This window comes from Chrysochloris asiatica, unplaced genomic scaffold (assembly GCF_000296735.1).
Source record: "Chrysochloris asiatica unplaced genomic scaffold, ChrAsi1.0 scaffold00027, whole genome shotgun sequence".
In the NCBI taxonomy this organism is placed as follows: domain Eukaryota; kingdom Metazoa; phylum Chordata; class Mammalia; order Afrosoricida; family Chrysochloridae; genus Chrysochloris; species Chrysochloris asiatica.
This window is the reverse complement of record NW_006408545.1, coordinates 22,317,076-22,330,417: the sequence shown is the minus strand read 5'-3', so window position 1 is coordinate 22,330,417 and position 13,342 is coordinate 22,317,076. Positions and strand designations below refer to the sequence as shown.

Below are 13,342 nucleotides of genomic sequence, written 5' to 3'. Positions count from 1 at the left end.
TATACAGGGTCACTATGAGTCAGAACCGACTCCACGGCACATAACAACAACAGTGCATTGTTGTCTCTGATTCTAAATGAGACAGGAGATGGTGGGATGTTTCATTTACTCCACTACCACCAGTTGGCATCAAGTTGATGCCTACTCATGGTAAACCCATATGTAAACTTGCTATTAATTTGATTTCTTCTAGATGCCAAGTAATATTAAAGGAAGGTATAAGATTTTTATTTATACCCATAAGGAGAATGAACTTTAAAATATTTGGAATTACCAATATATGTGATGGAATATTATATACATTTTATATTATCAGTGATTTAAAAAAAAAAAAAAAAAGAATTCTGAAAGACTCCTGGTGTGTAACTGTGCTAGCCAAAAGGTCAGCAGTTCAAACCTACCAACCACTCCTCGGAAGCCCTATACAGGGACACTATGAGTCAGAACCAACTCGATAACTCTTAACAACAACATGATACACAAAATTGGGATAGAAGCTTATGATTACAGAATGATCTCAACTATGAAAAAAGAATGCATTTAAAAAAGGCATGGTGTTAACACATGAAAAGTGTTAGCCTGTGACTAGTGGAATAATTTTGTTACTTTGTTACACTTTTCTGTAGTTTATGAATTCTCTGTGATGAACATGTATTGCTTTGTATAATCAGGGGACGAAGCACAGTTTAAGAAGAAATATTTTAGAATATAGTTACCAAATATAATTAGTAAATGTTCTTCTTCTAAAGAGAATTCCATTTAAATTCCAGGGCTTTAGGATCCGATACAGGAGGATCAACCAGGAATCCAGCTGCCCTCTGTGGGCTTGTCGGTTTAAAACCAAGCTATGGATTAGTATCCCGTCACGGCCTCATACCCCTGGTGAACTCAATGGATGTGCCAGGAATCTTAACCAGATGTGTGGATGATGCAGCAATTATCTTGGGTATTTATATGATTCCATAACGCTTCAAAGCGTTTCCAAATCCTGTGAAACAGTATGTCTGTTGCTGATAAGTGTTTCTCCTTACAGGTGTACTAGCTGGACAGGATCCCAAAGATTCTACCACAGTACAAGACCCTGTTAAGCCATTTGTGCTTCCAAGTTTGACAGATGTGAGCAAATTATGTGTAGGAATTCCAAAGGTAACTCCTTCCAACTGTTACTTGTAGAAATACTGTCAAGCGAAATACAGAGCACAGACTTGGAAGGCAAACTGGTTGGAGTTGAATCTCTGCCACTTTCAGCTATCTGACCTTGAACACATGACTTAATCTCTCTAAGCGCAATCTCTTCATCTGTAAAATAGGGATAATTCGCAGTATTAAATTAGATAGCCGTGTAAAGCAGCAGTTTGCAAACTTTTTCTGTAAAGGGCCAGATAGTAAATATTTTAGGCTTTGTGAGCCATCTGGTCATTACTATGTGTAAACCCCTCCACTGCAGCAGAAAGAAGCCACAGACATGTGAAGGACTCAACCTATGTCCTTATTTACATAGTAAGACCTCAGTAAATGCTATCATCCATACTGTTATTATTAACCACAAGGTTAGCAGTTCAAGTCCACTCCACAGGAGAAAGATGAGGCTTTCTGCTCCTGTAAAGTTTTATAGCCCTGGAAACTCTACACAGGGTTGCTGTGAGTCAGAATTGACTTGATGGTGCTTAACTATCACCACCACCACCACCACCACAGTACCTATTATAAGGAGCCCTGGTGGCACTGTGGATTAAGTGTTGGGCTGCTAACTGTAAGGGTAGCAGTTCAAACCCACCAGCCACTCACTCCAGGGAGAAAGTGAGGCTTTCTATGTAGGGTTGTTATCAGTTAGAATTGACTCAGTCGCAATAGGTTTGGTTGTTTTGTTTTTAATACTTACGGAGTTTCTGGTGGTGTAAATGGTTAACATACTTAGCTGTTAACTGAAAAATGGCATTTGAGTGCTTAGAGATTTCTTGTTGTTATTGTTGTTGTGAAGTGCTGTTGAGTCAGTTCTGACCCACAGTGACCCTGTATAGGGTTTCCAAGGCACAGCTGGTGAGCTTAAACTGCCAACCTTGCAGTTCAAATGGCTTTGCAGTCTGGTGCATTATAAATCAGCTAATAAAACACTATGGAGGACAGTTGTACTCTAGCACACTTGGGTCACCATGAGTTAGAATTGATGGTAACTGGTATTTGTGGTATACTTATTGTAGCAGCTAGCAGTGGAGTAACTTATACATGAATGTAAATGTGGTACATTTCTGAGCTTTTTAAAAATAATTAAAATGTTAAACCTAGCGATGAATGAGTGCTTTAAATCTTTTAGAAAGACATTTATAGAAAATAGGGTTTCTCACCTTGGCACCATTGACATTTTGGCTGGATAACTTTTTGTCACAGGGAGCTGTCCTGTGCATTGTAGGATATTTAGGACTCTGCTCATTAGAGACCAGTAGTAATGCCCACCCACTCACATATATAAATGTCTGCGTTGCTTAATGGCCTGTGGTTGGAGGAAATAGGACAGAATAAACTCCAATTAAGTCAAGTCCATAGAGAAATTACCAGTGTCTTCAAAATCCTTCATAAAGGTAATCTTCACTTTCTTTAAGGATGTAGAGAGAACACAGGCATTAGAAACAGACCAAGCTTGGAATCCTAAATCCTCTACTTACTTGTTATATAACTTTAGAAAAGTTACTTAACTTCTCTAGTCTCAGTATTTTTCATTTATGAGGGATGATGTTACCTACATTATGGATTTGTTAAAAGGATGAAATGAGAGAACCTCTGGAAATCATCTATCAGAATCCCATGCTTTTATGCACATCACACTCTCTCCCCCTGGGTTGTATGTTTGTAATCATGCTGTGCAAAATTTTTTTTACAGCAAAAGGAAAACAATTACTTGTAGTGGTACTTACAAAATTTTGTGGAAGGTGGGGTAGAACCGATTGGCAAATGCACATATAAGATGCGTGTTATTTACATAGAAATAAAGTTGTTAAGTGCCCTCAAGTTGGATCCGAGTCTCAGTGACCCTGTATAGGGTTTCCAAGGAATGTTTTGGTGAATTGAACTGCCAACCTTGTGATTCAAACTGACCTTATTTTCCAGTGCATTATCCTACAGCACCACACCAGGATTCCTAAAAATAAAGTTGAGAAACTCCTATTTATTAAATGTTTGTTATGTGTAAGTACTAAACTGAGATGCTTATACATAATAAACATTTTAAAAATATGAGTTCCTCAACCAGATTTCCAGTTGTTAATAACCAGTACTCATAATATCTAGTACTGCAATTCGCATGCTGTAAACAATCTTATACATAATATTTACATGAGTATTATTTTGGCATTAAAATGTTACCTTTTAAAAAAAGTTTTATATAGTTTTTATTCATATACCTATTTCCGAAAGCATCTTTGGCATTGAATATATCATCATTGGAGTCCTGGTGTGGCACTGTGGATTACTGCAAAGCCATTTGAACTGCAAAGTCGGCAGTTCAAGTTCACCAGCTGCCCCTCAGAAACCCTATATAGGGTCACTATGAGTCGGAATTGACTCGACAGCGTTTAACAACATTGTCATTGTATCATAATGGTTCAGTCACTGGAGGGTTGTCTTGCCTTTGTCCTGGGTGTCAGTATCTTGTAGTGATTTCAGCACTTACTACGTGACCTGCTCACATAACTTTAGTTTAATATAATAGTAAAACATGTTACAACAGAATTGTTTTTATAGTAACACAACAAAGTTATCTGAAAAATTATTGCGATGGTAGATAATTCTCTAAATTAACCCAAATGGGTTAAGTCTTTCCAACTACTACAGCAATTTAATCAGCTTTTCTAATGTAGTACTGAAGATTTGTAAGTACGAATTTTTGTAAAATCACCTGTGAAGATGTTTCAATTTCTTCATCTTAACTTTTTCCTATAAGGAATATCTTGTACCAGAATTATCAAGTGAAGTACAATCTCTTTGGAGCAAAGCTGCTGACCTCTTTGAATCCCAGGGGGCTAAAGTCATCGAAGTGTCCCTGCCTCACACAAGTTATTCAATAGTTTGCTACCATGTATTGTGCACATCGGAAGTAGCATCAAATATGGCACGATTTGATGGACTAGAATATGGTAAGACTGTTTTGGGGTAGTGTTAAAACTAGTTGCTTCAAATATTTGAGAGGTTCACTTATTAGTGTCAAAGTTATTGCTTGAAATTATTTTAATGATTCAGAAAAATAGGAAATCATTTTAACTTTGTCAGTTTAGCATTATATTTATGCTTTTCATCATAAACATGTGTATGTTCAGTTCACCAAAGTGCCGTCAAGTCAGTTCCAACTCACAGCAATCCTGTGTAGGAAACAGAAAGTCTCATCTTTCTCCTGTGGTGAGCTCAAACCTCCAGCCTTTTGGTTCGCAGTCTAGTGTTTATCATATGGCTCAGGACTATGAATTTCGTGAATTGTATCTAACCTTTGTATTCTTTAAGCCTTCTAATGTAGTGCATTGCACAGAACTCACTGCCTCTGAAGTTGATTCTGACTTATAGTAACCCAATAGTACAGAGTGGAATGGTTCCATAGGGTCTCCACGACTCTAAATGTTGATGGACTGCCTCATCTTTCTCGGAGCAGCTGGTGACTTTAAATCATAGACTTTGTTGTTAGCAGCTCAACGCTTAACCCACTACCATGTGCCTGGCACATGGTTGGAGCTTAATAAATACTTGAATGAATGAAGATGTGAACAGATCAAGTTCCTTTCTTGGCTATTTTCTTCTCTTTCCTTGATTCCTGACTAATCACAGTGTCGTGGCAGATGGAGGAGAAGAACCATTAGAGCAATCTCCCAGTATTCTAGAACTGGCCACAATGTGAACCTAGACCAATGTTTAGCCAGAACTGTGCTTTCTTCTTAAGTCATGTTAATCTTTTGTTTTGTTTGCAGGTCACAGATGTAACAATGATGTATCTTTGGAAGCTATGTATGCTGCAACCAGACGAGAAGGGTTCAATGATGTAGTGAGAGGAAGAATTCTCTCAGGGAACTTCTTCTTATTAAAAGAGTAAGAGATTAGTTTAGGACTTTTCCCTTTGTCTTAAAACCTTAAAAGTAAAATCCTAGCATGACTCTCAGTTCTTCTAAGTTGAGATATTTGCTAAAGAAGAAAAATCGTATTTAATTTGAATTAGAACATATTTATGTAACCTCTGATTCCTGGTTATACAAAAACAAAACAAAAGATACTGATGCTCTGTTTAAGTGGTTGGAGTCTTGGTGTGGCACTGGGTTAATGCGCTAACTGCAAAGTCGATTTGAGCTGCAACGTCAGCAGTTCAAGCTCATCAGCCATTCCTCGGAAACCCTATGCAGGGTCGCTATGGGTCAGAACCGACTTGATGGCACTTAACAACAACAACAATTTAAGTGGTTTTTGTTGTTGTTGTCCATGTGCCGTGGACTCGTTTCTGACTCATAGTGACCCTCTACAGGGTTTCTGAGGCTGTAAATCTTTACGAGAGTAGAAAGCCCCATCTTTCTCCCGCGGAACAGCTTTTAGTTTCAGACTGCTGACCCTGAGGTTAGCAATCCGATTCGTAACCACTACGTTACCAGAGCTCCTTAATTTAAGTGGTTAGAGCATCGTTATTTTTTGTTTTGTTTTTGTATAACCAGAAATCAAAGGTCACATAAAGTGGTTGGAGTCTAGGTTTGGCGCTGTGGGATAATGCACTAGACCTCAAGGTATAGTTGAACCGTGAGGTTGGCGGTTCAAACTCACCACCCGCTCCTTGGAAACTGTCTCTAGGGTCACTGTGAGTCAGAGATGATTCAACGGCACTTAACAGCAAACAACATTTAGGTAGTTAGTACAAACTAAACAAGAAGCCCTGGAGGTTTTTCGCTTCCCCTGACTTTACTGGAGGAGCTCTGGTGGTGCAGTGGTTAAAATGATAGGCTGCTAACCAAAAGGCTGGCAGTTCAAACCCACCCGCAGCTCCCCAGGAGAGACATGTGGCAGCTTTGGACGTTCCATGGGGCAGTTCCACTCTGACCTATAGCGTTGCTGTAAGTCACAGTGAACTTGAGGGCATGTGTTTGGTTTGGAGTTTTGCAGCTATTAATGAGACATTGGTTTTTGCTTTAGAGCCTTAAGTAATGCCATGAGGTAATATGTATGCATGACATATCTATTTGCTCCAAGAAAGAATGCTAAATTAACTTGAATCTTACTTAGATTGACATGGATAATCTTCTGAATACAATTCATCTTCCACACCACCAAGTCTGTCATGAGAAGTGAGAAAAAGAAATAGTGGTTATTGTAATGAGTAGCTTCTTGGAATTTTTCTTCAAGGCAGAATTATTTTATCATCTGTGCATCTCCTCAGGGTCAATAGGATTTTTTTCTTTCTAAAAATGTATTTGATTATATTTTATATTAAAAAATCCTTCTCTGTATTGACCAGATACTTGAAATGACTTAGGAATAGGAAAAGAAAATGAAATTTTATTAAGCCAAAAATGTTACATTTGCAAAATACTACTGACTAGAAATATATTGTATGTCTTAGGGTACAACTTGACTATATTTATAGGTCGTCATAGCAGCATAAAAAACAATTGAGGAACAACCAGAACAGAAATAATAATCCTCACACATTGCGAAGAATGCAATCAGTTGTACTGAACAACATGTGTAGAAATATTGAACAGGAACCTAAACTAAAAATACAGCAAGATATTATTTTAAAAAAGAAATTGAGGGGGGAAAGTCCAAAGATATTTTTCATAATCACCAATTAGGGGTGTTAAGGAAAGAAAATGAGTGTTTTTGATTGTTATCTCTAGCTTCTGAACCAGTTCTAACCTGGATCAAGTTTTTTTTGTTGTTGTGTGGGGGGCTGTTTGTTTGTTTGCTTTGTGAGGAATTGGACATGGTTGATTTAAAAAGATGGGATTTGGAAGACTTTTTAAACTTTTTCTTGTGAATCGAATGAAGGTTTGTCGAGCAGATCATGTTTTACATTTAGCCAATCATACCCTGTGTTTCATCTTGATTGCAGTCTTCTCTGTGTAACACCACTTCTCCCACTTCCTCCCTGTGTGTCTTCTTTCCCATTCTTCTTCTTTGCCCACCCTGCTGACTTTGTCCTTGGGTAAAGGCTGCCCTTTGGATCTTGAGTGATTGACCATGCTGTGGAGTGCATACCTTTCTAGTACTGTTGTCCCCTATATGCCTATCCACTGCTTGGCTGAAAAAGAAACCACAGGCGTGAATTCAGCTCCCAACCTGAAGGGTGACCAAGGCCACAGTCTCAGGTTTCCACCAGTCTGTACCTGACCAGTAAATCATTTTTATGATTTGAGTTTTGTTCCTTGTTTTCTCTCACTCATTCCAGGTCCTTCCAAAGTAACCTCTTGGATTTAAAACACTTTTTGAAAAAAAATCTCAAGAACTCAAATCTTGAGATTTGTAAAATCTTTGAACATTTTTACTCATATCATACTTCAGTGTATAATTTTGTCATTCTAGTATCTCTTGTTCAAAACACAGAAAGTTTATTGATTTACAAATCAAGAGTTATGTTTTAATTGGCATTTATTTTTGAAACGTGCTTAAATCTACCTCTTAGTATTCATTTTCTTTTTGATCATCTGCTCTTTCTTTCTTTTCACCTCTTTCCTTGCCTTCTTTTATTTTTTCTTTAAACTATATATTTTCTTATAGAGATTTAACATTAGGACAAATAGTCATTTATTTATACCTACATATTATGGTTTAAATTTTTCATGTCATTGTGTAGATCCAGATTTCCGTGTGGTGTAATTTTCTTTCTGCCTGAATAACTTCCTATAACAGTTCTTGTAGTAAAAGTCTGCTGACAAATTCTTTTACATTTGGTTCTATATAAAAATCTTTATTTTGATTTTAACTTTTAAAGATATTTTCACTGAGTATGATAAATGGTTTTTTAGGTTAATGTTTTTTTTTTCTTTCACTATTTCAAAGATGATGTTAAATTGTCTTCTGACTAACAAGCTATATGAATGGTTGAATGTGAAGCTGATGATGTGCCCTGTAAACTTTCACTCAATCCAAAATAAAAACATTTAATAAATAAAAAAAATAATAAATTGTCTTCTGACTTGCTTCGTTTCTGAGAAGTCTGTGGTCATTCTTATCCTATTCTTCTGTATATAACATGTCTTTTTCCTCTAGCTTAGTCTGAGACTTGATCTGTGGTTTTCAGGAATTTCACAGTAATGGGCCCCTGTGATTTTCTATGTATACTGCTTCAGGGTTTGTTGAGGCTTTAGAATTAGAAGGTTTAGAGTTAATTTTAATCAAATTTAAGAAATGTTGGCAGTTATTTCTTCAAATACCCATACTGCCACCCCCATCCCCATCTTTCCAGGGCTTCTACAGCTCATTAGAAAAAGAACGAGTTGGGATGGATATCAATCTTTTGTCTCCCTGTGCTCCCTGTTAGATAGTTTCTAATACTATCTTCAGTATCACTGATCTTTTCTTTTCCTGTGTCGGTCTGCTTTCACCCCCATCCAGTATATTTTTATTTCATGTGTTTTTCATCTCCAGAAGTCTGATGTGGGTCTTTTTAGTTATTCATTATTTTGTATTTTCCTCTACAGCTTGAACATATAGAATATATTTATGGTACCTGTTTTGGTGTTGATGAAATAAGACATTGTTATAGAAAGAGGATTGAAATGTGCCTCTGGTGACCCATGTTCTAACCCTGTCCTCTACCACTGCCACTCTCTGTAATCCGTCATTGATTTTTCTCACCTGAACATGATGAATGTACTGCTTTAGTGTTGTACCCTGGAAGGGTTAACATTTGTGACTATACGTGTGTGTTGAAGTGCAGCTAATAGTGAGTTTTGATGGATTATATTCCAGGTAGATAAAAATTTTAGGATACAGCACAGTTGAACAAAACTTATATATGGGTATCATAGGAGTCTTAGTGGTGGATATTCATAAAACCAAGAATACAGTGGTTCTTTAATAATCGTTATGTATGAAAATCAATTGAAAGAAATAATAAAAGGCCATTAAAATGGCATCTAATTTTTTTCCACAGAAATTATGAGAATTATTTCATCAAAGCACAGAAAGTGAGACGGCTCATTGCTAATGATTTTATGGATGTTTTTAACTCTGGAGTTGATGTCTTGCTAACACCCACAACTTTGAGGGAGGCAATACCATATTCGGAGTTCATCAAAGAAGACAACAGAACTCGAAGTGCCCAAGATGATATCTTTACACAAGCAGTAAATATGGCAGGTGAGGACCCCTCAAGAATGTTCTGGTTTTCTTCAAAGTCATAGTTAGGCCCCCCAGGTTTTCAACGTATACTTTCTAGGTATACTGTTTTTTTAAAAGCAATAACTTGTCCTTTGGAATGCTTAGGAATATATGTGTGTGTGTACACACACACAAAAATATATATTTTGTACTAGTCCACTTAGTATATTTTTAAACTTTTATTTTGAAAATTTTCAAGCCTATAGAAAAACTTAAAAAGTAGAATAATGAATGCCCATAAGCCTTAACCAAAAGTCATCATTGTTAAGATTGCAATTGTTTGCTTTTTCCTCTTTCTTTCTCTGTCGATACTCACACTTTTTTAAGTCTGCCCATAAGCCTTAACCGAAATTCATCATTGTTAACATTTGAATGATTTTCTTTTTCCTCTCTCTCTGTCGATATTCACACACTACTTTTTAAAGTCTGAATTGTTTGAAAGTTAAGTTTCAGTATGACATTTCACCCCTAAATTCTTCAGTATGGATCTTTTAAGAAAAAGGAAATTATTTTACATAACCACAATTCCATTATCAAAGCCAAGAAAATTAGCACTGACTCAACAACATCCAAATATAATCCATATTCAATTTTCTCATTTGTGCCAAAAATATCTTTTATAGTTCTCCAATCCAGAACCTAATCAATATTATATATATTATATTGGTTTATGGTATCTTTTAAAAATCTTGGAACAGCCCCAAACCCTCTCTTTGCATTATTTTGTTTAGTTTTTGGTTTTACAATCAGATCAGACTGTTATAATTATTTTAATCAGCAAATATAATGTAGAACACACAACAGGAAAAGAGAAGCTTATTGTGTTTACTTACATGTTTACTTACTGTGTTCATTCTTTCCTCATGATTGCATCAAATAAGATGCACAGTGGGAAAACTGTACCTCTTTGCTAGCTACCTGCTATAAATATCAGCATGAATCCTATTCCCAAAGTATGGAAATGGATGCCCGTTTTCACTGGCTCACGTCCCCATCCCACACAAGCAACACTCTCTCTCTCTCTGACTCTGTCTTCTTGGAACTGTCAGATGGATGCCTTATTTCAGAGCAACTGCCCATGCAGCCTTTCCCTGACCCTAGCCACAAGTTAGAAGGACACCTTTCAGACTGCCAGACAGGCAGACACCAGCCCTTGCTTGCTTTCACTGCCCCTGTGGGTTTGTTCATCTCCCGGAACAACGCACAGAATTCTTGAGGAGGATGTACCACAATTATACCCCTTGTGAATTCTGTGCATTGTTTTAGATTAACAAACCCACAGGGGTAGTGAAAACAAGCAGGTGTCTGCCTGTTTGGCAGGATTATACCGCAATTAGTACATCTGGTGTGGCGCTGTAGGATCAGCACTGGACTGCAAACCACAAGGTCAGCAGTTTGAAACCACCAGCTGCTCTTCAGAAACTCTATACAGGGTCAGTATGAGTTGGAACCAACTCAGCAGCACTTAGCAACAACAACACCACAGTTATGGCTATAACTTGATTATAACCCAAAAGGATAAAGACAAAGACATGTATAGTATGGTATGTGGGATGGGTCCCAGCACAGAGCTTCCATGTGTCTTCTCCCATACATGGTCACCAACCAGGAAGCTCCTCTGAACCAACCAGGGCTCAGGACATCTTAAAAAAAAATTTTTTTTATTGAAGAATAGTACTTTATTGTATGAAGATATCACAGTTTATTCATTCACTTATTGTAGGACATTTTACTTGATTCCAATTTTTAGCAATTATAAATAAAACTGCTATAAATATTAGTTTCACATTAAATTCAACACCAAAAACAACCCTTTAAAGGATAAAATTGGTAAGGTGAACATCATTAAAATTAAAAGCATCGCTTCAAAAGGCACTGTTTAGAAAGTGAAAAGACATACCAAAGACTGGGAAAAAATATTTGCAAAGCACATATATGATAAAAGCTTTATGTCCCAAATACAGAAAGAATTCTTAAAACTCCACAATAAAAAATAAAGTCAAGTACAAATGGAATTCATGAAATTTGTTTTTTGAACAATGCTGTAAAAGGAATAGAAAGGCATACCGCAGACAGTAAAACACTTGCACATCACTTGTCTGATAAAGTCTCTGTATCCAGAATATATGAAGGGCTATTGAAATTCAATAAGTAAACAAACAACATTATAATTAAAATGGACAAAAGATTTTGACATGCATGCCACCAGAAAGATATCTGGATGGCAAATCAGCATATGAGGAGATGCGCAACATCATTCATCCTCAAGGAATTCAGTTTGTTTGGATCCACAATAAAGCAGCAGTTGGGGAGTCAAACAAAATATTGCATTGTGAAATATGCTGCAGAAGACTTACGTAAAGTGTCACAGAACAAAGGTGTCACTTTGAGGATCAGGGGACTTCTAAAACAAGCTACAGTATTTTTAATGACTTCATATGCATGCAAAAGTTGAACGATGAATAAGGAAGATTGTAAAAATGATGTAGGGCTCAGGACTTTTTGGCCTTACCCTGTGACCATGATAGATAACACCATGCCTCATGAATCTTACTATCAACCCTTCAGGTGGTCTCGTGGGGTCTGACCAGCCCCTGTTCAGGCTCAGTTATTGGTTTGATTTAAAAATATTCAGAACAAAGACCAAGTTGCTTTTTGTAAGGTGATACCACTCTTGAGTATCCTGGTGTGGCTCTGGGAGTCCTGGTGTGGCGCCGTGGGTTAATGCACTGGACTGAAAAGTCGGTTTTAACTTCAAGGTCAGCAGTTCAAACTTACCAGATATTTCGGGTCGGAACTGACTCGACGGCACTTAACAACAATCACATCTTGAAATGCATTTCAAGATTTCGGTTACCATTTTTTGTTAGCCATTCTTTAAGATAGCTTTTCTGGCAACAAATCCTTTCAGTGTTCCTGGTATGAGAATGACTTAATTTGCCTTTCATTTTTAAAGAATATTTTTGCTGCATATAGGATTGTAGTCTGGCAGTTCTTTTCTTGAACACTTGAAAAACATGCCACATTTTTCCTGACTGACATGATTTCTGATGAGAAATTTACCATTTCTTTTCCATTTGGCTTTGATGAAAAGTCCAGGTCACTTGTCCTGTAGAATGCCCCACTCATAATCTGGATTTCTTTGTTTCTTCATGACTGAATTCAGTTAACTATTTTGGGTAGAAATAATACATGATCTTCACAATAGGACACAGTTAATATCAGTTTGTCCCACTTTTGGAAACTGTATCAATCACTTGGATAAAGAGCTATTTTATTATTATTGTAAAGATACAATTTTTTTCTTTTGTCATTTATAACTAGTTTGTGAGGTGACATTTTAAGACCATGTGAGTATCTTATTCCCTTGCACTTGGTGTTTGCATCCATTGATGATCCTTGCCTGACTCAGTGGTTACTTCTGATTGTTGTCAGGCACTGTTGAGTCCGTTCTGACACAGCAGCCACATGGCAATACTCACAATCATTGCTGTTTGAATCTGTTGTTGCAGCCATTTTGTCGGTCCATCTCTTTGGGGTCTTCCTCTTTTTTGCTCACCTTCTACTTTACCAAGCATGTCCTTCTCCAGGGACTGGTCCCATCTGTTAACATATCCAAACTATGAAAGAACTATCAAGCCCAGCTGAGAAGTAGAGAGTACTCTGGAAGGGATGTGATGGTTCATTGCAATGTCAGACAGTTCTCAAGATTGTGGGGTTTATTAGGGAAGTTAACAGGGTACAACTTAGGGTCAGAAATGTTCAGGGCACAGTTCTTCCAGTCAGGACAGCTTTCTCCTCAGCCCTACCTTAGCCCTCAGCCACTTTGGCCTGGACTCTGCCCTGCTCAGGCAACATTAGAAAGCTTTTTGTTTGTTTCTTTCTTTTTTTAAGGTTTTTATTGTGGATTGAGTGAAGGTTTACAGGGCATATCATCAGTTTTACATTCAACAAATCATATACCTTGTTTCATTACATTGATTATAATCCCCTCCATGTACCA

The 13,342-nt window shown here is 37.2% G+C and overlaps 1 protein-coding gene across 1 annotated transcript in view; it reads left to right on the top strand.

The window, feature by feature from the left end:
- QRSL1 (glutaminyl-tRNA synthase (glutamine-hydrolyzing)-like 1) overlaps positions 1–13,342 on the top strand; it is a 35,668-nt gene that overhangs the window by 18,035 nt on the left and 4,291 nt on the right. Inside the window, exons 6-10 of the mRNA XM_006839995.1 lie at positions 771–946; positions 1,034–1,146; positions 3,938–4,130; positions 4,950–5,067; positions 9,113–9,318. Of these exons, the coding sequence (XP_006840058.1) occupies positions 771–946; positions 1,034–1,146; positions 3,938–4,130; positions 4,950–5,067; positions 9,113–9,318 (806 nt within the window). The remainder of the gene's footprint in view (positions 1–770; positions 947–1,033; positions 1,147–3,937; positions 4,131–4,949; positions 5,068–9,112; positions 9,319–13,342) is intronic.